The following is a 26,143-nucleotide window of genomic DNA, read 5'->3' as shown; positions in this document are numbered from 1 at the left end:
ACATAAATGTGTTTTGGTTTGGTCTGGCATGTGTATGGTTTTCTAATAATATGCTTCTGAAGGGTTACAAAAAGGTAAAACAATTATGAAAGACACTAAGAACTATGTTCTACTTCATGCATGGCTAATAAAATATCAGAATAAAGGCCTAAGAGTGTTGGTATAAAGCATGCGTTAAATTTGCACTAATACGAACATAAATGATTATGTCTTCATGGTATAATTCATAGACTTATCATGGTTATTTTCATCTATTTTGTTTTAACAATCATGGGCTACTTTGGGGAGAAACACTAAAGGAAGAAACCTAAGTTTAGCAACACATGCAAGGTACAAAAATTGTTATCAAGCGTGACAGGCGCCCCTGTTTTAAACATATGTATGACAATACAGAAGTAAAGACATTTCATCTCTCAAACTACCTCATAGCAGGGTTCCTTTCAAAATAAACATACCCAATAGAACTATTTTAAAAGCCACAGAAATCTGAGTATCATTTTACATGATTGCTATGAAATTATCCTCAGAAAATAAAGCAAATGAAGAGGAAAAGAATATTATTCCAGATTGTTCATTCCAACTTTATTTATAATAGTGAAAATCTGGAATAAATGATTAAACGATTAAAAATAACTGAGTCATGGCTAAGTACACTGATAGTTATTAAGTAATCTCCTTGATGGAATACTATACAGCAATTAGTAATCATAATTATGAGACAATGCTAAGATATGTAGAATAATTAGAAAAGAATGTTAAAGTGTGAGGAAAAAGAAAAGAAACTGCACAGTTCTGATTTTCATTTTATTATATCTAGCCTACCCCATTTGTCCTGAAAGCAGTCTCTTACTTTAGAAGAGAACATTGAAGTTTGCAAAATACTTCTTAAATCTACTCTCTTCTATATTTCCCCTTATAAAAATGCCCCTGAAGCTAAAGAAGCAAGTATAGAATAATAATCAACAAATGGGATTATTTTGTCCCATGTAATTAATTAACAGCACAAGAGTTTATAATTCTATTCACCAAGAAAAGGGTTTACATTTCTTCTCACTCAAAAACAATAACTGAATTCCTCACAATCATTATCCAGCTTTTAAATTATTTGTAGTTACTATAACATATTCATTAGAGAAACAATATCTGAAATTATGCACCTGGAAATTATCCAATATTTAGAGAATATCCCCAAATCCTTCCAGCTACTATAATAAGCAAGCTTCTTTTGAAATTTTCCCTCACCTTCATTTCACTATTTATAAGAAGCAAAGGGAACCAATATTGCTGTAGATTACTCACCACTCGTACTCCATAATGGATGTGGGCCAGAGTGAAAGCAGTTGTCAATGTATACAGGAGAATGCTCTCAATGTAAGAGGCTACTCCTAAATTTACCACCAGGACAACCAAGAAGAGAGGAACCAGCAACCAATTGAAAGTTGGGCACCGGGTACTGCTCATTTGACAAACAATCAGCTGACACTTGAAGTTATTTTGAAAAAAGAAAAGAAAGGAAGAGAGAGAGAAAATTTAATTAGCAAAGCACTTCCAAAACTACTCGTTCCAACATTTTAAAAAAGCATTCAAGTACTTGAGCTAAGATATTTACATTATATTATTAAGTTCAGTAATTCTCAACTGCCCAGGAGCCTGCCTGGACCTGTGGCCCCACCTCCAAATGCATGGACCCCCAGAGTGTGTGTCAGAAGAGGCTGGAAGATAACTTATTCAGGATGCTTTAGAAGGCATTCTTATACTGGGTGACAGTTTGGATAAAAGATATTTCTCCCAATTTTAAGACTCTATGACATCTGACAACAATTTTTTGAAAAGAGCCTCCTGCAACCCCACACAACTAAATTTCTTCATGGTGATGAAGTCGCATTATCATATTAACATCTCAAAACCTCTTTGGCTCTCTTTACTTCAACACCTTACTCAAATCTGGCTTTATCCTTTCAGAGATACTTTTTATACAATGCATTAATATTTTCAGATCTTTAAACCCTATAAAATCAGTATGACTTGAGACAGTAAACGCACGTTACAGACATGGAAACATGAATTCAGTGGCTACGTTAAAAAATTAAAACTTATTAAGAACCTGGCCTGAGCTACAGCACACGTTCTCAGCTGCCAGGACCTCAGGATATTTTCTCAACAACTCCTTACCTTTCCCCCACCCCTATCTGCTCTCTTGCTGGACTATAGCAGAGAAAGGGATTTTTTTAAACATGTAATATTTATTACAAAGTTTTAAATTGTATGTTCTTAATTTAAAAGTCAGTTGATTATAGCACAGGGAACTATATTCAATATCTTGTAGTAACTTATGGTGAAAAAGAATATGAAAACGAACATATATACGTTCCTATATGACTGAAATAGTGTGCTGTACACCAGAAACTGACACGGTGTAAACTGGCTATACTTTAATAAAAATATATATTAAAAAAATCAGTTGATTAAAAAACATGTTGGGGGGGTGTGTCTGTGTATGTGTTTTCTCTCTCACAAAACCCCCTTTCAAGCTCCCTAAACTAATTATTATATCTGCAACCACACTATTAACAATATTCAGAGTCGAAGGGAATTACTCCACGAATTCTTCAGCAGGCAATCAAAACAAAAAATTTAAATTATGCCATGGTTCCAAAACACTACTACAGCTGTCTCCAAATCCTACTGGTTTCAAGGGAAAAATAAAATAATTTTCAGCATGTTCTGTCTTTGAGGTTATTAATTACTCCTTCAAATTTCTGATGTAAAATCTTTAAGTTAAATTCTGCTTATTCTAATACTATGTAAGGTTTCTCAAATTATCAAGTTTTGTCAAATATTCCTTATAAATACTATGATTTTTAAAAGAAAGAAATCTTACTGTGATGTTGGCAAAGGCTGTCCCAACCATAAAATAGAATACTCTAGGATGTAACTCTAAAATATCTGAAGGTGACTGGAGGATCCATGCTGTAGACAAAATGAATAGCAAACATGGAGAAAAGAAGGGAACCATAGCTTCATAGACTGAATTGTGTTTCAAGGTGTTATTTTTATAGCTTCTGAAAAAAAAAAAATCAAGTAATACAAAGAACATTATTACATATAAAACTTACATTGTACTTGTATTATATAGTTTTCAAAGTACTTTTACATTTATTCTTTTATTTTTTCACTCACAATAATCTCATGACATACGTAGAACTAACATTACTAATCCCATTTACAGTCAGGTTAAGTGAGGATGTGAAAGGTTAAATTTATATAACTTGCTACCAAGTGGAAAGGCCAGGACTAGAACGGAAGTCTTCTGACCCCTAGTCCCATTCTTCCCCTTGGAATGTAAAGATGAATAAAACTCGGTCTTTGTTCTTTGAGATTATATTCTAATAGGAAAAACAAAATGAACACAAAATAATACTAGAAGAGCACCTCACAGTGCTACTGTATCACAACTTAAGAGCAAAAGACTGAACTGAGACTGGCCACAGAGTATCTTGTGTTTCTGAGCACGTAGGTAGGTGGTGGTCCGATATATGTTTGCTCATCTGAACTGTGCCCTCAATCCTCATCCTCGTTCTACAACTAATTACATGATCTTAGGCAAGATATTGCCCAAAAAGGACAGGACCTCAACTTTAGAGGAGGAGGATATGACTTAAATACTCTCTAAGGCCTTCAGAGCTTTAAAGTCTATGGCTTCTATGAATGACTGCCAGCTGCCATAAATAGGGAAGATTCATAGAGCTTGACTTGACATAGACAGGATTCTGTAAGACAGATCTGAGCACTGAAAGATGAAATGGGAAGTACAAAAAAATGTTGCAAGTAGAAAGAACAGTAGAGCAAAGAGTGGGAGCAAAAGTACTGAGGAGGCAAAAGAGCAAAACATATTCAGGTCACAGAAGTAAATTCAATGTGGCTGAGCCAAAGTGGAAAAGTGCACAGATCAGAGAAATGGAACCCCACCAGGGCAATGCCCTCCCAATGCCTACCCAACTCCTCAGGCAGGAATTTCCATATGGTGCTATTTGAGAAGAGTCAGCATAGGTCCAGGATTTGGTCCTATACTATACACATTGAGAAATTTTATTTCATGATCATGCTAACTAAACTTACACAATTTATAAAAACTTATAATCAATTTATAAAAAGAATGTAAACCTATCAATATTTGACAAGAACATACTCCCTCCCGATTTCACTTGCAAAAAAAAAAAAAAAAAAGACAAATTAAAAGACTATTTGGTGAGCCCAAAAACTGTTACAAAAGAACTAGTAGTTTGAGCTATGGTTGAACTGACAACACAAGCCACCATAGATAACCAACTTATCCTAACCTCATTCTAGATTCAAAATATAGGTCTCATGGCCTTTTCAAAATGTCCCGACTCCAAAAGAGAAAGAGATCCTAAAATTCATCTAAAGAACAATTTTTGAAGATTTTCATATTTCTTGCCCAATTAAAAAATAAAATATTTACCTGAAAAAGTTTAATAAACTCATTGGAAGAGTCACGCATAACGCACAACCTAAAGGGAAGAATATTTAAATTATCATGAATTCAAGGGTGATTTTTATAATGATCAAGTACATACAAAATATGTAATATTTCTAGACCCAATAATTTGCAGGTTCAGGTTTACCTCTGTAATGAAATTAAATGCATTTTTGAACAACATTTACAACGGGAAGAGTGGCGGTACAGTTTGGTGATTCAGAGCAGAGACTCAAGGAGCCAGAGTGGGTTTGAATCTCAGCTGTGCCACCAACTGGTTATGTGACTTCAGACAAATTAACCTTTCAGTGCCTCAGCTTCCTCTTTTATAAAACAGAGATGATAGTAGTATGAACCCCATAGACGTTTAAGAATCAAATGAGTTACTACAAGTAAAGACACATGGAATAGCACCTGGTACACAGCAAATCGCCAGTAAGTGTTGAGTTATTGGAAAGGAGACGATTAACAGATTCTGCAGCTTCCCATTTGCACTTACTTTCACCTCTAGCATTCTTAATTTCTCCCCTACCCTACACAGCAGTTCTTTCCCTTCAAACCTAAAAACAAGGATGGCCTTCCCAAGAAACCCTACCACTGCCTCTGCTGCCCTCACCATCTACTGTCTTACTCTGCTCTTTCCTCTCAGCCCTCACACTTTCCTGTTGTCTTCAGTCCCTGAGGACCCTTACTCATTCTGCCTCCCCTCCGCAGAAACTGTACTCTTAAAGTTTATCAATAATACTCTTTAATAATCAAATTCAGTATCCTCCTTCATTCCTGACTTCTAAGAAAGAGAACTCTGCTGTCTGACAATCCACTCACTGCAATTCTTTCCTCCCTTGGCCTTTGTGATTCCATTCTCCCAACGTTCCTGCTAGCCATCCAACCACTATATTTGGTGTCCATTATTGGGAACCCACCTCCTGCATATTCGTAACTGGGTGTCTGGCTGTGCTCCACTCTCCCTCAGAATATCTTCTCTCACAGCTTTAACTCTAAGACCTGCAGATGACTCCAAAATCTAGGTATGTTCTCTTGGACAAATCAATCTCCCCGAGCTTCAGATTCCACAGCTGTACAAGGACGGTGGGTTAAGTGATTTTCTAGTGACTCTTGCATCTTTAAAATTCTCTGATGCTGTGATCTGTAAAGATGTAAATTCCTGATCTTTCTCTCTTTCAAACTCCAAATCAATATATGTGGCAACCTTCTGGAAACTTCATTTGGATATTTCCTTGTCCCTCATCATATTAGCCCTAATTTGTCCATTCTGGACTCCCGGTGACTAAACTTGGCTTGGCAGGGGAGGAGGGGTGGTGAACACAGCTATGACCTTAGGGATCAAAGGTAGAAGAGCATTCCTTCAAAACAATTCCTAAGACATTTTGCTAAAAACAGATGAAGACTAGAATCCACCAAAAGGAAATCTCATCTCAGAAGATGAATTACTCTGCTACTTCCAAGCCCAACTGGAACAAAGTCTCCCAAGTAGAAGATCTTAGAGGGAATGGAAGAAGACAAGATGTCCTCAATGTCCTCAGAAATTTTTAGCAACTTATTGCATGTCAAGCTGGGGCACACCGGCAGGGAACCATGGTGAACTGAATTAACTCAGAATCACACATAGCCCCAAGGTACTGGAACTAGGCTGAGAGAAACTTGCAAAAGATTTGGTACCAAGAGTATTTTTAGTTTGAAACATCCTGAAATAGTTTTATCTTAATTAAGTATAGTGAGCATGTAGAAAGCCTGAGCTCAACGTAGGCTGTCAAAGAGAATCACTGCATCTTCTATTTCTTCTCCAAATAGCACTTGATATACTTTCTGTAAAAAGTATTTCCTAACTGAAATGCTTATCCATTAAGCTGTATATAACAATAGCATATAGAACCCACACACATGCAAGACCCACTTTTCATATTGGCCATAGGAAGGTCCAGACTGCATAATATAGGAAACTTAACAGTTATAGAAAAATTAGAATTCATAAAAAAAAAGGGTTGAGTAGAATGAGATGAACATCAAGGATAACATGGTCACAAAAAAATGTTTCAGTTCCTTACATCTCCAGGCTCATTTATTAAACAGAAGCTTCAATTAAAACCACCAAGACAAAAAGTACTCTAAGGAAAGTAAAAAAGACAAACAATAAACAAGGGGGGAAATGTCATTTATATAAAAATAAAGGATTAATATGCCTAATATATAAAGAGCTTCTAAAAATAAAGGAAATGGTTAGCAATCCTATAGCAAAAATTGGCTAGAGACAGGATATACAGAAAAAAAGAAATATAAACGGCTCTCAAACACTAGAAAAGTTCATTCTTAATAAGGGAAAGGCAAATTAAAACTATACGGATATATCATTTCTTACCTATTATACACTGGCAGAAATCCAAAAGTTTGACAATATACTATGTTGGTAAAACTAAATAAACAAGCACTTTCATGCATGGTTGGTGGGAATTCAAAATCAGACAACCCACATGGAAGGGAATATGGGAATACTTAGTGAAATTGCATACATTTGTCTTTTACCAAAATACCCTGGCAAAAATATGAAAAGACATATATATGTACGAGATGATTTATTGCAGCCATTTGTGTAACAGCAAAAGACTGGAAATAACCCAAATGTCCATCAACAGAAGGATGTCCAAATAAAATATGGCACATCCACACATGAAGTAGCAGGCAGCTGTAAGAAGAAATGAGGAAGATCCCTGTATATCACTATGCAGGGATCTCTAGCGAATACTATTATGTGGGGGAAAACAAAAACCAAAAAAAAACATGTGTAGTAAAATACGTATTGTATGCTACCATTTACCTATGAAAGGGGGTGATAAAAACTACACACACACACACACACACACACACACACATTAAGAAAGAAACAATGAAAAGATAAACCAAAAAAGTAAAACTACGAAGAGTTACTATGAGGGAACAGAAGATTAAGGTAGTGATGGAAGCTAGATTTCTCTGAATGTACTTTGTTTTAGATATAGACTTGACTTTGTAATCATGTGAATATGTTACATAATTATAAAGGAAAAATAAATTTTACAAGAAAAAGTAACCCCCAAAATCAAACATAAAATGAAACTAACTTAAATGTACATATCCACAGCTGGTGGCATAACCAGAGAATGGTGACTTTAGAATGTAATAACCTGACCGGGCATCTCTAGCAGGATGAACCATAAGAACAAATGGAACTCCAAAAAAACCAAAATCTTAAACAATTTTCAGTAATCATATTGTTGCTGATTTTGATACTATGTTCTCAGATTGTTATGGGCGTTCCATGGAACAAAGCAAACGAATAATTATTTTGTGTCATTGAAAGCAAAGACTTTTGCCAGAGTTTAAAGGAAATACAAATGTAAGATCCATGAGGTTAAGCAAAAATCTGTATCATCAAATTTGATTTGGGATTATCAGTATGAAATAATGAGGTATTTTATCAAAAAACAAACTTTATTCCCCTGGATATCCACTGAATGAACAGATTCCTAAGCAATGATCATCAGTGTGTGTTAATACTATTAGGTGAAGAGTTGAGGCAGAACTTTGTATCAGATGAAACAGACATACAGTATCTTAATTCTCTGATCGCTATTGACACCATGAAAAGAAAGACAACTAGATACTGTGTGCCTCCTAATGTGATGCAGCAAGAAGTATCATTGCCTTGTAAGTACTGTTGCCAAAAATTTATAAATTACAAAGATAGCAATATGCCTATTACAGCACCCATTCAACATTCAAAGATAAATCTCAGGTATCAGAGGATTCCATTTTATCTTTAACATTCAAATGTAAAAATGCAGCAAACCTGTCATAGGACAAGCTGCATAAATCACAAGATTCACACATGGTGGGAGATGAAAAACTAGCCATTTTTCAAGGTAAAGAAACCACAAGCACCCAAAAATGAATATCTGGTAGATAACAGTGGGGTTCCTAAAATATCTGTGGTCCAGACCCACAGAAAAAGACCCAAACTACTCCTTGCCGAAAGCCAGCACCATCTTCTCAGCTCTTTCAGCTCTCACTCTATAACTGAGGTTCATCAATAGAAAGAGGGAGGATTATTTTAGAGATAAGGGAACAGAGCAACAGACATCAAGTTTTGTTTTTATTTTCTTCACTCTGCAAAGATCCTAGTGCCATTCCTAGTGCCCCAAAATAACAAACCAGCTTCCTCTTCCTCTTTGCCTCTTTTCATAGAAAACACACTCTCCCCGACTCAGTCATCCTGTACATATCCCCTCTGGCTAAAATCAAAAGGGAAACATCACCATGATCAAAAACCTTTACCTAGCATTCAGAGGCTTAAGAAAAAGAGTATCTGAGCAGAACAGAAGCTCAATTTTTGAAGTGGATGTATTATAAAGTAATCTGTGTTTCATCACTATTTTCTCACACTAATAATCTTCAAATTTTGAGATAACTATGAAATCTATACTAAATGTCCACCTAAATGTGGATCTTACAATACAGTCTAGATTAGTTTGAATAGTCAGCTTGCAAAATTTGTGTGATCTATTTTGGTGTTTCCTTCCAATTAGAAACAGTTGGTACTGAATGAAAAAAAAAAAAAAAAAACCACGGAAAATTTTTTTCCTTAATGTTTGGTTGAAACCTTACAGGACTGCAGGGTTGCTCTGCTTGCTGGAGGTGGGCGGGGAGAGTGTTGTTGCTTGTTATAATCAAACACTGGCTTTGATAACAAAGTGATGTTAAAACAGGCTTCAACATGGAGCTTCTTACCAATAATCATTGCAGTGAATAGGTCTCTATATAAGAAATTAAACAGGAAAGGTTCATACCAGGCCTCAACTCCCACAATCGCAGTCACTATGTAGACAAAAGAAATAGTCTGGAAGGGAAATGCAGACAAAAGCATACAAAGCATTAACAGCTGGAAAGATCAGGGAGTCAATGATGCTTTACGCAGCAAAAATCTAGTACACAGTTTTAGTAAAAGCAATAAGTATGCTTAAATTTGATACTGTGGCAAGTCTTCTTGCCTTTAAAATTTTTTTTCAGCCAACAACGCCATAAAATAACTAACTTCTAGACAGTGCAAGCAGCTGGCTATCATTTGGAACACTTTAAGGCACCTCATGAATTGGTTAAGCCATAAGATGATCCAATTTGCCCACCCACTTTCTTCAAACACACTCCCAACTTCTGATCTTTTACTATAGCTTTAGGTGCAGACGGGCAAAATGGCAACACAAAAAGCTGGGACTCAAAGGCGGGGGGAGTTAATAGCAAGCCTATTAAGTAAGAGAAAACAAATCTCTCTACTCACTGAAAAGTTGGCAATGAAGACAAAAAGCCAACACTTTAATTATATGTGCATAACTTTCTTTATGAGATCAACAGTTCAAATGAATGTTAAGAAACTTCAGTTTTTGGCATAATAATAACACTGTGATTATATTTTTTAAAGTGAGTTCTTACATTTAGAGATATAGAGTGAAATATTTATGACATAATGTCAGAATTTTCCTTTAAAATGATTGGGAGGAGGGTGAGGAAGAGTATACGTGAAACTAGACTGGCCACGTGTTAACTGCTGAAGTCAAGTAATAGGGACAAAAGGGTTCACTACACTGTTCTCTCTACTGTGGTACATGTTTAAAATTTTTCATAAATACCTAAACATACTATAAAATGAAAAGGAAACATTTTTAAAGCACCCATCAGTTCTAACCAAAAAAAGCATCAGGTCAATAAAGAAGGAATGACAAAAACTTTCCCAAAACGACAATGTTGAAAATTTAACAAAGAACACATACTTACCACTTGGCTAATGTCATATCCCCATGGCAGGAAAAGAATCCCTGTGTTATACTTTTCCCAGTGGGACAGGATGAAAGAAAATAAAACTACCCATAGCAGGAGATAAAGAACAAAAACACTGACACCAGATGATCCTCGTCCAAAAATGGAATACACAGTTACAACAAAGTAAACACATGACCAACTATCCAGGCCATGGTCAAAAAGCTCCCCTAACGGGGTGCTGGAATTGGTTCTGCGGGCTTGCTTTCCATCCACGCCATCTGCGATAAGAACACATTACCACAGGAAAAGGTCAACATCTGCACCAGTAGGGAGAAAGTCTTCTTTAAAAATGGAGAGAAACAAAATAAAACATATCAGCGTATCACAGGAATGTTAATTAACTAAACTATAACTACCAGCCAGGACGATGAAAATCCAACCTTTAATTCCTACAATGCAAAGATATCAGAAATAAAATCTGTAGTTTCTCAAAGTTTAATCTAAAAATATGTTAGATTATACCGAATGGTGTCGATTTTAGATCTGGGGAAGAAGCTCTCTAGCTAGACTCTGAATTCCTCCAAATATGCCTAACAACTGAGCTGTCTCACAAGCCACAAATTCTTAAGCCTCCAGAGAACATTCAGTAGTCGTTCATGATAATTTATCTAACCACTCCTTGCTTCAATCATAAAACCTGTTTCATCTTGCTTGCTATCACAGTCACTTCTTCACAGATGTACGATCTCCACAATTTTAAGTGCTTTCAGAAATGGCTTTGAGTAAATATATATACTGCATAATGTGTGTTGAGTAATTGTAAGAATTAAATTTATTGAAACTGTGCAATGCACTATTCTTGATGCTGTGAAGATTATAAAAATCTTAGAATAAACTATTCTAGTAGTTTAACTAGAATAAACTAGTAGAATAAACTAGTCTAGTAGTTCTAGTAGACTAGTAGAATAAATGAAGATTATAAATTGTTACTTCAAGGCAGGTTTTACAACAAATAGTTCACAGTAAGTTTGTGCCCTCAGAGTGTTTAAAATCGAGAAAGGAGGCAAAACATGACATTAAAGATATGATATATCACAAACCACAGAAGAATAGAGAAAAGGGACGAGTTCTCTTCAGGCTAAGAGAAACCAGACTGGCTTTCCAGACAAGATGAAATCTGAGTGGGGACATAAAGAATGGGTTGGATTTCAGTAGACAGGAGGTAAAGGAGTCTGCCACTTCAAGAGGAGGGAGTGCTATCAGCAAAAACACTGAGACAGAAAAGCACACCAGTTCAGAGAATTGGCACTGTGGACCAAATGGTCTCTGTTGCAACTATTCAACTGTGTCTTTGTTGCAGAAAAGCAGCATAGACATGTAAAGGATGAGCAGAGCTGTGTTTCACTAAAACGTCACTTACAAAACCCAGCAACTGGTCAGATTTGGCCCACAAGTGGTAGTTAGCCAATTCTTATCTTATTCTTTGAAATCCTAGCAAATGACAATATTTTTCACAGAGAAACTCACAAACATATTTATCAAATTGAAAAGGATATTAATAAACCCTAGTTAAAATGAATTAAGCATAGGAGAAAAATGTTAATTTAGTAGGTGGCTATCCTTGCTGACAGTTTTACCAGCCATTGGCTAAAATGAGTATTTGCAATTTCTTACCTAGAGTGTAGGCTGTGAAGTTTAGGATGCCTACTACAATCCAAACCCAATCAGGTACGTGCTTGTGACCTGGTGCTGTAAGGAAAAGCAACTCAGATTTTAATGCAGTCTAAGTACAACTGTTCTTATCATGTATATACTGTCAGTGAGAAATGTTTCTATTTATTAAATAGAAGTTGAAGTACTTTACAATATATCTTGAATGCGGAACTAGGTAAATATTAAAATATATCAACAAACTGACAAAACCAAAGAACTGCCCAACCCTTCATAAGTAACAGGTATTTATTTTGAGCTTTAATCATAACCCAAGACTGTTCATCTGTACTTAAAAATTACTTATGCACCTAGAATGAAAAATAATGTTTCTGGAATTTTAAAAACACTTGTGTTTCAAATGAACTTATTTACAACACAGAAAGAGGTTCACAGACATAGAAAACAAAGTGGCGGGGGAGGAAGGGATAAATTGGGAGTCTGAGATTTACAGATACTGATTACTTATATAAAATAGATAAACAACAAGTTTCTACTGAGTGAACTATATTCAGTATCTTGTAGTAACCTATAATGAAAAAGAATATGAAAAGGAATATATGTATGTACATGTATGACTGAAACATTATGCTGCACACCAGAAATAGACACAACATTGTAAACTGAGTATACGTCAATTAAGAAAAAAGCTTGTGTTAGATCTTTGTTGTTTATAATTATACTATAAGCATGTATTAAGCCTTCAACCTAAACTCTCACTATATTGTTAATTAACTAACAAAAGACCTTTTGATTTGGGTATAGACAGATTACCTTAACTGGATGACTTTGGCATCAGAATCATTCTGAAATGTCTGGACCTCACTTCTGTCCCCTCAGATAGAACAACTAAGATTCAGGAGGTCTGGGGTCTAGTTCTGGGCTCTGTCATCAACCAATATTGTGACCTTGAGTATATGATCGAACCATTTCCCAAATACAGTGGAACTAGATGGTTCATATGATCCTTCAAGTTGAATGACTTGGGAAACATAATAACATTTACATACTTTTAGCTCTCTTAATAACTAAGTAAATAATCTTATTTAGTCAGAGAAAATAATATTTCTAGTTACAAAGATAAACTTTTGAGGATATCCTGAGGATTAAAATACAAAATTTTTTTAAAAAACAGTATCAAGATCATGCTTAATGAAATTTAATCTTATTTATTATTCATTTGGTACTCATGATCTTCAATTACCATTTTATTACATGTACAGAAGCTATGGCTAATATTTTCAGTTGATAAAGTTAAGCATATGTATAATTTCAATATTCAGAATTTCTATAATATCACAAATCCCTAAGTGTTTGAAACTCCGAATTTTCCTACAAAAACAATGCTGCCAGTGATTGTTAATTTTTCTAGGTCAGTGCAGAAAGTTTGCTGAACTCATAACAGAGATGAATTATAGTACTAAAACTCCTGACTACAACATTTACAAGTACACTTATTGGAAAATATATCCTCTAACTTAGAATGCAAAAAATACTCATCTACCTCTGTCTTTCTTTCTGTTCCTTTCAATTCCATCAACTGTGAGCAATGAAAGTAAACTGTGTCTCTCACATATTCCGCCTCATCCTGAATACACCCCAGATTCTCTTCCATGGCCAGGGCAGAAGCTGGGTGTGGAGGAAGTGAAGACAGGAATAGGTGGGAAAGAAGAAACTGGAGTTCGCGGCTGAAAACTGCCCAAAAAATGCATTTTTCCTCTCTTCCTCAGTAAGGGTCCAGACTTCTGTCAATAAATATTTAAAGGTCTAACAACCATTTTCAGAGGAAACTCGGAGTTATTAAAGGCAAGTATGGATGCTGGAGCTGAGGGAAAGAGATATCATATTCCCCTTAGAAAAAGATAATTTTTATTCCATAACTAGAAAGAGGGAAGGGATATTTCTGGAATTGGTAGGTATGTTGGGCCCTGCTTATATTCATTTTCAGGAAAAATTTCAGTCCTAATTTTCTGTCGTCTTATAAATCCAATTACTCTTTATTTACCAAAACCTCACTGCTTTTTAGACAGCATATCTAAATTCAATAGCCAAGTTGGCTTCTAGAACTTAACAGAAACATACATGACAGACTGTGAAAACACAACTTAGCTCTTCCACCCAATTCGAACATTTTACATACCCTTAAAATATCTAAAACTTTTCAGAAATGCAAATATCTTAATAGAACCAGAAATTAGCCATATCTCACTTTTCTCTATTTGGACATTTTACATTTTATATGAAAGTAATAATCTTACCTGAAGCATAAAAGTCAGGATCAAAGTATGCCATAAGTAGAAAATTGAATACAACCAGCAGAAAGCCAGAAAAGGTTATCAGATTTGGAGCCAGCCAAGTAGGAAATACCTAGTTTTTTTTTCAAAATAATTACAAAATAATTAAAGTATAGAAATCTCTCTGTCCACTACATACCATAATATGCAAATCTGTCATAATAAAAGCTATAAATTCGAAGGATCTACAGGAGTTATATATATTCAACTGTAAACCATAATCTGCAGTTAACAGAAATAAGCATCTCTATTTTCTATATTTTAAATAATTCTATAATCAACAGACTTTTATAATCATAACATTATATTTATTTTAGAAAAGTTTAAAAAGCATTTTATAAATATGATAGATTCTGGAGCATAAACTTACACTTCAACAAAGATAAATCCTCAGTTTGTGACAAAGGGAAAGGAGGCTGGTAGAGGTATTCTCTAAATGTCTTACTGCACTGACAGCTGCCTTGTAATATTCCGTAAAACAGTTTAAAATATTTCAAACTTACTAAAACATAAGTGCATGCTTATTAATATTCTTACCTTTACTACAGTGTTCCAAAATGGATGCATGACATACAGAGAGAGTGGATTGGTATCCAGAGCACTGTACTGTTAAGAAATGAAAGAAGATACTCAGAGTTAATCCTTGCATCCTAGCAAGTAGAACGATATTTCTCAAATGAAAATTAATACTAGAAAAATAACCTGGAGAACATATCTATTTATGATGTCCTCATCTGAGTAACAGAACTGGAAGAACAACATGAATGAGGCAAAGACAGACAAGCACAGCCAGATTTTTTTTACTCACATCAACTTTTGTAATATTACAGTTTCAGCACAAAATTTTATATTGCTTACAAGTGCTCATCTACTATAAGCAGATTAGTAATAAGCACACTGTGTGCATTCACACAATGACCTCAATTTCCTTCATCCCTCTCAACTAGTAAGAGTCTAGCTGTTTTACCCTTGATACCATTACTAATGCACATACTGGCCATGCAATCTTGGGCAAGTTACTTAACCTGTCTTAGTTTCTTCATTTGTAAAATGAGGATCAGAGCCTTTACCTCAAAGGACTGTCATAAGGATTAGATAAACTAATAATACACAGGCAGCACTTCCAGCAGGACCTAGCCCACAGTAAGTGTTATGTAAGTATTAGATATCAGTAAATGCGTTTTGAGCACCAAAGCATGACAGATCCATTTACAGCAGGAAAACGGATTACTTAAATAAGCAAAGGAAGACAACAACAGGTTAGGTATTCAGATGTATTCCCCAACTGTTCAAAGGTAAAATTCAAAGGATATTCTAACAAAATATCAGTATATAATTATGTAAAACTTCGAGTTGATGACTTATTCCCCAGACACACACACACTGGAGTCCCTGGCATGTAGGAAGCAGTCCACTAGGTGTGGGGAGGAAAGGATACAAAATTGGTAAGGGACAATTCTCCACCTCAGGGAGTGGAAAAATTACCAATTCAACAAGCTGACATTTAACCAATGTCACAGTAGTCAAATGCCTGAAAAATGTTGCAACTTTGTTTTCTATTTATGTTTAGTATATACATAAGAAGTAAACATTTGAGTATCTAATTTTTTAAAAAATAATCATTAAAGATAAAAATTTCTTCCTGAATGCTTTAGGAGTATGCAGGAAATATTTCCCAACGTGTTTGAAGACTTAATTTAAAAAAAAAAAATGGTGGGGCAGTAATTAGGTGTTTATTTATCTGTAACAAAGGTACTGGGGATTGAACCCACTACCTCATTCATGCTAAGCATGAGCTCTACCCTCCCCCCTGACTATACCCTCCCCTTGAAGACTTGAAAGTGTGATGGAGCAAAAAAGTAAATAAATAGTAACAGTTTAAAATACTCTAGCAAAGAAAGTTAACTAGTAAGTCAAATGTTTATTCAACAGACTCCATGTCTGAGTGCCTCCATGTCTCCACCCCACGCTGACTGAAATGGGATAGCGTGGACAGAAGATGCAGGACAGACAGTGGGAAGAACACGGTGAAGGAGAACACCCTCTGCCTCCGCTGGCCAGAGTGAGGCTCTCAGCACAAGCCTACTTCAACGTGCACGGCTGCTCTCTAAAATCAACTTCTGATTCCATGGTTCTCTACAGCCTACAACGCGATGCCACACAATAGCTACCACTACATCTGCACCTCTGCAGGATGAAGGAGTCCCCACTGACAGGACTGCCTGAATTTAAGTTTTCAGAACCGAGGACATGCAACCAATATGAACCCCCAGAAGCTGCCAGTGACAAGGCGGGAGGGCCCTGGCCTCCTCCACTTCACCGAAGTCTGCACCCAGACCCACATGATGTAGCCAGCAGATCCAATAAGCTGGAAAACACACATTTCAAGTCCACTATCTACTGCAAAGCTCAAAAGTTATAAGAAGTCCAAATCAGAACAAAACGGTTTACAACATCACACGAATAGTTAATACGATGTACAAAGTACAGTGCTCTTAATTGAAATGTTTGCTGAATGAGTCTCATTCAGCAGCTATCCATACTTCGAACTTTGACCTAAGAGAAGGTCCTTAACTCACAGTATTTTGATTTGAAAAGCTCTGCTTTTAAATTCTTAAGTTTAAATTCTAAATCTCTACTTCAGGAGACCAGCAGAAATATGAAAAGAATATAGAACAATATAAGAAGGTCAGTTTGCCTAGCTGGATTTTTCGCATTTAATAAAAACAGCTGGTGAGCTCAAGTACAGCAAGAAAATTTAATATGAGATTACCGCGGGCAGCAAACAATAAACCTGAAGAACACTCTGTGCTCTAGCCTTACACACTTGAGTATTTTTGAAGGTCACATATCACTTGGTGATAAACAAAGAAACTTGAAACTGTCTTGTGAATCAATAGGAGGAAAGAAGAATGAGTCAAACCTTCCACATGCATGAAAAAAATAAGCAAAATGTAAACTTTAAAAGGTGCTCAACTAGATTTAGTTAATGCCTGTTAAGTATATTTTTATTTTCTATTGAAAGATGTTTTGATGTATACCAGAATATCTGAACCAGGTGGATAATCCACTGTTAAGGCCTGCTGGACTTGCCTGATCTTCAGTCTGTAGGGCCAGACCAAGCTAGTACCCTGGAGAAAGGCTTGAGAACCACAGCCTAAGTTTGAGAATCATTCTAAGGCAAAATCTCAGAACCACAGGAGTTCAGGGGACGTCAAGTTCTCATGTGCCTGACTGTCATCTATGGGAACAGGTAAAACAGTCATCTGGCCTCTTTTAAATGCCTCTGGTTACCAAAAAACTCATTACTTCTAGAAATAGCCCACTCCAGTGTTAAAACAACTTTTCTATACACTAACAAAATCCTCCCCTTACCCCTTGTTTTCTATCCTGTTTTTAATATGCCTTACAAAACTAACCAGACAAGGGTCCAATTTTTCTTCCAAACAATAATGCTTCAAATATTTGAAGATGGTTTTCCCTGTCACACCTACATCTTCTCTTCACCTGGTTAAAATCTCACGTTCCTTCTGCTGCTCATCCTTTGCCATAGTTTCGGTCTCCTTCATCATCTAGGTCTAGTTCTCTAGACCAGAGGCTGGAAAGCTTTTTCTGGAAAAGGCCAGACAGTAAATATTTTAGGCTTTGCAGGCCATATGGTCTCTGTAACAAACACTCAACACTGCCACTGAAACAGGAAAGCAGTCACAGGAAACAGGGAAACAAACAGGCATGCTGTGTTCCAATAAAACTTTACTCACAAAACAGGTGCCTGGGGCTTTAGTTTGACAGCCAGTGCCCCGGACAATCCAAGTTGTTAAATCAATACAAAAGTGTGATCCAGGGCAAAAGGAACATTTCAAGTGGTGCATGAGTACAAAGGAGATCCTGACTAGAAGCCCTTCTTCCTCAACAACTCCTTTCTTAACTGATGTTTAACATGGTATTAATTTCCTGCGGCAATAAAGTCTCACTGCAGACTTACACATACCTTCAGTCAGCTGAACTCCTCAGGTCTTTCTTATACAGACTGGTAAGCCACCTTTCTCTGCACTAACACGAGGCTGACTGTTGGAACCTAAGTGTAAGACCCGACCTTTACCATTTTAACATTTCATCTTGCTAAAGCCCACTCATCCTTCTCCTCAGGGTCAGACTTAGTTATCCAAGGTACCAGCTATGCCCCCCAAACTCACAGCAAGTAAAGCTGTCACGCTACAATGCTTTCACCTACGTCTCTGCAAAAATGCTGATCAAGGTAGAATGTCTAAACATTTCCCTCATGGAATTTTGTACTGTCATCTATGGCGATTAGTCTATCTTGCCCACAAGAAAAAAATTTCATAAAGTCTTAGTGAAATTCAGAATTACCTTAGATAATGTTTTTCCAAATATTAGAAAGTTTCAAGACTTTTTTTTTTAACTTCAGTACAAGTCAGGAAATAAAGCAGAATTCATTCTTCATTCATTCATTAAGTCAACAAATATTTATGACTGAGTGCCTATGACTGTACCAAGAACGGTGCTAGACCACTAGAAAGAAAATGGTGAACAAGACCAAAATGCTTCCTGTGTTCACCAAGTCTGCAGTCTAGATGGTGAGCAAGAAAACAAGTCATAATCACAAGCTGTGATAAACACTGTGAAGGCAATAAACATTGTTGTACAAGAGGGCCTGAGTCAGGGTGGTCAGAGAAAGTTTCTCTGAGGAGGGGAACTTAAGCTACATCCCAGAAGATGGCAAGACAGGTAAAGAACGTATGAGACAGAACAGTGAGTCAAAGAAGCAAGACACTAAAGAGAACATGCTGTTATAAGTTACATTCACATGAAGCTCAAAAACAGACAAAGTTAACTTACGGCAAAAAGAGGTCATAACAGCAGTTTAGTGAGAGGGCTAAATAGAAGCCTTCTGTGGTGCTAGGTATAATTCTGTATCATGATCTGCGTGCTCATTACATAGGTATATACATAAGCAAAAATGCATTAAATTATATACTTAAGATCTGTGTGTTTATAATTTATATCTAAAAAGAAGACAGAAAATAAAGAATATATGTGTGGCAGTGTGCGTGTGTGTACGTGTGTGTGTGCTGTATAGGTGTTGGGTGGGGGGAGTACATGCCAAGATACCCTCCAAGCAGAGGACAAAATGTGCAAAGACCACAAAGCAGGGGAGGCTAATATAGCTATAGCTTAGTGAGCAAGGAAGAGTGGTATGAAATGAGATTGTAGACATGGGTGGACACCACCCAAAAGGACCACAGCGAGCTGGATTTTATTATAAGCCCAACGTAAGTCCTGATTTATATTTTTAGAGGATCACTTTGTCTACAGTGTAGAAAATGGACTGGAGGAGGGCAAAAGTGCAAAACAGTTACAAGACTGTTACAGTACACCAGGCAAGAGAAGATTATGGATTAGGCTAGCAGCAGTACAGTGACTCTAAATTACTACTAAAATATGCTATAAAGAGCCCATTTTTGAGAAGCACATTAGAAATGTGAGCTTCCTCTTATTTAAGGAGGAAACTGGCTCTAACAAAAGGAAAAACTATGAAACCACTTCCTTGGACCTGAAAATATTTCCTTCATACAGGTACTATAGTTTAAATCCCTTCCATATCCTGATAAGAAAACTGAACTGACACACCCTTGCACTAAATACAGAGCTTTGGACCACTTATTAATTAGACTGAGGCTACTGTCCTAATGCTAATACACATGGTAATACTCTACCATCTATCATCAGAAGCAGATTGCTCTTGCTTTGTCTTATAATCAACCTAAGGATAGGTCTCTAACTGTCAAATGATTTTTAATACAATGCCTGTCTTTACCCATTTGAAATATAAATTTTATACTTATAAAACATATTTTAATTAACCGTGGAAATCCATACAGTATGGATTGAGTACAAGGTAATAATAGTTCATAAACTGCACCTATCATTTCAGATGTAAGCCAACTCAAAATGATATTTGAGTTTTTAAAAAATTATTCCCCAAATACTTGAGTTCTAAATCACCCATGCTTTTAGGAATAAAAAAGCAAGGATAGTCACAAAGAACCAATTTTAATTCACAACTGGGTTCATTGTATGAGATTATTTATTGCTCATACTGACTTTCCAGGTATCTCTTAAGTGAAAGAAACACATTGTCAACCTTTCTTAAGAACTCAGGAGAGAGAAGAAAAATATCAACTCTCCCCACCTGCAAAAGGAAGCTTGGTGTCTAGTATGGTATTAGTACGGTATGGAGGTCAGCCCCTTGCTGACAGGTCTCATGATTTCATCATGTTTAGGTATGAGTCTTTACAGAGGCAGAATCCCTTGTGGCCAACATGTGTTCTACCACTCCTGGAATAGAGTTCTTTAGCAATGGCATTCCAAGCCTCCCAGTCAATCACTTAAGCACAAACATAAAACAGAAGATCCCAATTATTTACAATTCTTATTGGGGGAGGATGTAGCTCAGTAGTAGAGTGCAAGCATAGCATGCGTGAGGTCCTAAATTCAATCCCCAGTACCTCCATTATAAAAAAAAAAAAGCAAATAAAAACCTAATTACCTGTCCCCAAAAAATAATTAAAAAAATTTTTTAATTTAAAAAAATTCTTATTCACTCAACAAATATCAGGGTAGTCAACAGAGCTACCTTCACATACAAATGTGGGACTCACTGAGCAATGGCATATAAAGAAACAATTAAAAGAATGGAGAAAGTTTCCCAATCTGATCCTTTCTGCATCTGGCACATAGTAGGAGCTCAACAAACATATGTGAATCTTTGCACATATGAATGAAAAAATGCATGAACTACTCTGCATGCTTATTAAGTAGCAGTAGAGAGTGACTCCATCGGTGATGAGAGAAACCATTTTCCCCAAGGAACTAGTCCACAGCAACTTTGAACTTCACAAGGGGAAGTTGCTCTTACTCTTCCCTGATTAAAAATACCACGCCTATGTTTGTATGTTATACAGTTTCCAAAGTACAATTATCATCTGTCCTCTTATTTGATACTGTAAGATAAGATAGATTACTCCTCCCTGTTTTAACAGATTAAAAAACTGTAAAATTCAAGGATTAACAGCTAATAAACAGAAAGGTCTACACTGTAAATCCTTTATGAGTCATCTCAGAACATTTCTGTGAAACGGATCACTTTGTTTTTAAGTTACTACCCTCTCCTGGCTCAAATAAAATCATGAGCTACCTAGATCCAATATACTGAAATTGTTATTCCCATAATATCCTGCAATACACATTTTTCTGCTTTCGATTTGTGGCGGACACAGCCTACGATAATCCCCAATGAGTCAAGCCTTTGTATAGTCAATACCCTCCTCTTGATGGTTCATTAGCTCCCTTGAGGGTGGAACCTGTGACTTGCTTCTAACCAACAGAATACAGCCCAGGTGACAGATGCCACTGCCTTGAGAGACATTCTATGGTAATGTCAGTGGGCAGTGAGATCCCATTTCAGTGAATATTGTCATTTATATCTGCTAACAAGTCAGAGAGGAGAAGATGGTGAGAAAAGATGGAGAAGAGCCAGAGCAGCGAGACAAGAAGCAGCAAATCATGATGATGAACAGGTTTGCTTGCTAGACTTAAACAATCTATAATAAACTCCAACAAGAGATGAGAAGGTAAGGAAAAAGGAGGGGTCATTCAGTGAAGGAACCTGAAATCCTTGCTGAGGAATCTAGATATCAAACACATGATAAACACATGGAAGGTACTGCATGTGTTTCTTAAATTCTTAAATCTTAAAGGTTCTTAAATAGAAGAGTGGTATTTGAAAATATTTACTTATTCTTCCTTTCCTAAAATATACTTTCTCTTGACATAACCTCCTGGGGCATGAGTATGTGGGTATATGTTACATGCCACTTAATGTTCGTAAGTACAGAAGTACAAATGAGATAATATATGTAATTAAATGAGATAATATATGTAAGGTAATGCCAGTGAATGCTATATAACTGTCTGTGGTCATTATCATTTCAGCATTTATGATGACACTGCTCTTGCCATCACAACTTTTCTTCACTAAGCTCACCAGGCTCGCCTGCTCCCTCACACACCTGCCACTTCCTTGTGCCTCTAATTTACCACGGTCTTCCCAGTCTCAGTACCTAGGTTCCCATCAGTCTCTGATGGAAACATCTTTCCCCACTCTCCCTTAAGCACCAGGCAAATTTTTATTCGGCAGAGAACTTCTTGACATTTAAGCATTACAGCAGTTAGAAAAACAAGCCATCGTCAGTGAACTGATATTTCAGAAAGTAGTTAAAAAGCAGATTCAAGATGTTTCTTCCAAATAGCACCTAAAAATGGAATCACCTTCTACCTACCACTTAATTTCTCTCTCACTCTGCAGAAGTTTCCCATCCATTCTTCTTTCTCTCCTTCTGAAAGATTCCTCTGTCTCTGCCAACTGCAAAAATTATTCTTTCTATGAGACATTTGTAAATCTATATCTAAGACGACTGAAATACTATTCAAGCCTTACTAATGTATGTGCAGGAGGGAGAGGCCAGTTCCCCATATCTGCTCAAGGAGACCAAGGCACAACTAAAGGTAAGTTACGCTTGAATTAACTGTAACAGGTCCAAGTAATGCCATAAATGACATACTATATTGCAGTCAGCTTGCAGTCATAATAAGTGAAAATCAAAAGATCAGGAATTTTTCATGTTTCCACTGTGACTCTTGAGGAAAGTGTTCCAATCTTCGAAATCACTGCAGAAACATTCCTCTAATGGAGGACAGGTCATCCTCAGAAGATATTTCTCTAGAACATGAAGTTTTCTTTGTTTTAATTCCAAGTCCACAAACTATGCCTCCACATGGTCTCATCCAAGAGAAGTTCCCTGTGCAAAGGTGACCGTTAACCTGCCAGATTCAGCACCATTTATCATTTAAATTATATTTTTTACTTCTGTTCTGTAAGGATCAATCTCTTAGGAGTTAGGTTACTCATGAGATATTAACAATACGCCCTCACTGAAATATCAAGATTAAATCTTAGACTCAACAAATGTTAGGTGCCGTTATTACCAAGGGTACCTTTCTAGAGGTAATGCCTCACACAATGCCTACCTCAGTGACTGCCATCACTATCTACTTAGTCATCCTACCAGAGCCTGAGTCATCCCAAACTCCTCTCCTGCTACTTCCAGCTAGTCAGTTACCATGTTCTGTCAATTTCAGATCTTAAATCAAGGATCACAATCTCAAATGTCCACAGGGATGAGGCAAGTAAACTCAACAAAGCAGGCCTGCATGGAGCACGGGGACTGGTAGAGAAATGGTGCACAAGAGCAAACGCCCTTTTCAAAGACAGCAAGCACTACTCAGCTTCAGGAGCTTCTTGTCAGGAGGAAGTTCAGGGCCTGTGTCATCCACTATTTTGGTTTTTCAAGAGAACCCAGAAATCTGGGCTTTTATGGGGAAAATACTGATTTTTGAAACAAAGTCGGTGTGGGCCAGATTAAACGTATCTGCTGGCCAAATTCAGTGGGCAGATTAAGCAGTTTGACCTCCATCTTTAGAAGCCCCACTCCCCTTTTATCCTCACTGCTTTGATTCAAGCCTTCCTCATTTCTGACCCAGTTTTATGCAGGAGGATCCTAAAAGGTCTCTAGATCACCCCTACCTCTACCACCATCCATTCATTTTCTAGCTGACAGGGTAAGCTTCCTGTTAAATTAAAATCTGATCCAGATTTTAAATTAAATTAAAATCTGATCCTGAAGGGAGGGTATAGCTCAGTATTAAAGTGTGTGCTTAGCTTGCACAAGGTCCTGGGTTCAATCCCCAGTACCAACATAAAAAGCAAATAAATAAATAAACCTAATTACCTCTGCTTCCCCCCCAAAAAAACTGATAATCCAATCCTGTTTAAAATTCTTAAGTGGCTCCCCAAAACCAATAGCCTTACAAGGTACCCAAGAAGCACCTAAAGTATTTGTTTAACATGAAGATAACAGCGATTTATCCAATCTGAATCCCCTAAAGTGCATCTAGAAGTAGGCTAAACACTGTCCCCAGGTGATTCTAATGCCGATGGTCCCTGGGCCACAGAAACAATGATCTACAGGGTAAAATCCTAAATTCCTTTACATCAACAATCCCCCTTCTGACAGGGCCCCACCTCCCTCTCCAGTCTCACCTCTTGACACTCCACCACTAAGCCCAAACATCTAAATCTCATGGGTCCCAGAAAGTACTCTCTGGCCTTCACGCCTCTGCACTCACCCCACTGCTCTCTTATTCAGGGATGCTTTTACTCCCCTCATCACCTGGTAAGAACAGGGGCCTACTCAGCTTCCTTCTCTAGACTGAGCTCCCCCTTCCCCTCCATCCTCTCTCTAAAGTCTTTCTCAGCTGTATCCTCACTCCCTGGAGTTGATTCCCTCTCCCACAGCACCCAGCACTTACCTAACTGCATTTATTAATTATTCATATCTGTTTATTTCCTTGTCCATATACCACCGAACTGAGTTCCTTGAAGGCAGGAATTCTAGCCTAGCTTAATTTTGCAGCCCCAATGCCATGACTGACGCAGAGTGGGCCCTCAGTAAAGGCTGACTGAATAAACAAAATCAAGGGTGTTAACCAGTCAGCATTACCATCAAGATGTACACTGCCTCTCTTTCCTACCCGAAGTCACAATTCCTGTAATCAATTGGCTATTGTCGACAGCCAAGTTACTTAACTACCATAATAGCAGAAACCAACTTATCATAAAATTGTATTCTTGAAACCAAGAAGATATTTCACAGAACACCTCCTCTCTTAAGTGAAATGTTACAATTTGAAATTAGCTGCTACACTATCAGTTAAAACTAAGTCTTCCTTAGGTCAGATTAGGTAACCACAATACCTAATGGCAGGTAGGGATAGCTTGAAGGATGAGGGGAGGGTATAGCTCAAAGGGCTAGAGCACATGTTTATCATGCACAAGGTCCTGGGTTCAATCTCCAGAACCTCCTCTAAAATAAAAAGGCAGTATAGGAAGAGAGAAGGAATGATGAGGCTCAAGAGAGTGAAATTCCTCAACATAATTGTCTGAAGGTACATTAAAAAGCAACAGAGAACAATGGCGGCTAAACCCCTGACATCTTCACATTCAAAATACAAAAAGCGTCCAGGAGATGCACAGCTCCATTTTACCACACTTCCAAAATGGTTTATTTTCTTTTAAACTTTCATTCCTTCAATAAATGTTTGTCAAATGCCTACTCTGTTCATGTGCTAGACCTTGGTCACATTGAATAAGAGAGCTACAGGCTTTGCTTCTCTCCCAGAGCTCATATCCTAACAGAGAAGGCAGACACAACTAATTATTCAGCTCTTTAAAAAGACTGGGGTAAGGCAACGAAGAACCCAAGCGTTAAGAGAGCATATAACACAGAATCCACCCCATGCTTTCTTCTGCACTGAAAATCAACTGTCTTTCAGTTTCTTACTACAGAAACCTAATTACTACTCTGCGTGTACACCCCTTTCAGGAGTTACTCTGAATAACTGCCAGGTTTCCAACTGTAGCTCTCAGATTTACCTCTAGGGAAGATGAAGAAATTAAACTGGCTCAAAAGTAATTTTCCCACCAGCTACTTTTTTAGTACAATCTTTTCTCTATATCTCTTTGCTGTAGTATATAGGGTCACATCAGAGAATAAAAATCTCTTTCAAGTGTTTTGGGTCTTTATTTATGGAATGATCTTCCTCAGACGCTGTTTTAATTCAATAAGCATTTATAAAGCACTCCCTGTCAAAGTCCACGCAATGGGAATGTATGATCTTCAGGAAGAAAAGG

At 37.0% G+C, this 26,143-nt stretch overlaps 1 protein-coding gene across 4 annotated transcripts in view; it reads right to left on the bottom strand.

Annotated features, from left to right (window-relative positions):
- SELENOI (selenoprotein I) overlaps window positions 1-26,143 on the bottom strand; it is a 36,969-nt gene that overhangs the window by 7,561 nt on the left and 3,265 nt on the right. Inside the window, exons 2-9 of one of the 4 annotated variants that reach the window (XM_006189696.3) lie at window positions 14,848-14,916; window positions 14,275-14,383; window positions 11,981-12,055; window positions 10,322-10,584; window positions 9,281-9,389; window positions 4,484-4,532; window positions 2,882-3,062; window positions 1,300-1,482 (exon numbers count right to left, since the gene is read on the bottom strand). In XM_006189696.3, coding sequence (XP_006189758.2) covers window positions 1,300-1,482; window positions 2,882-3,062; window positions 4,484-4,532; window positions 9,281-9,389; window positions 10,322-10,584; window positions 11,981-12,055; window positions 14,275-14,383; window positions 14,848-14,916 — 1,038 coding nt within the window. Of the gene's footprint in view, window positions 1-967; window positions 1,483-2,881; window positions 3,063-4,483; window positions 4,533-9,280; window positions 9,390-10,321; window positions 10,585-11,980; window positions 12,056-14,274; window positions 14,384-14,847; window positions 14,917-26,143 lie in introns of those variants that run through there. The other 3 variants (XM_014563513.2, XM_032497190.1, XM_032497191.1) reach the window with 3 other exon arrangements.

Source organism: Camelus ferus, chromosome 15 (assembly GCF_009834535.1).
Source record: "Camelus ferus isolate YT-003-E chromosome 15, BCGSAC_Cfer_1.0, whole genome shotgun sequence".
Lineage (NCBI taxonomy): Eukaryota > Metazoa > Chordata > Mammalia > Artiodactyla > Camelidae > Camelus > Camelus ferus.
Note: the sequence above shows the minus strand (reverse complement) of the source record. Positions and strands in the feature narration are given on the sequence as shown.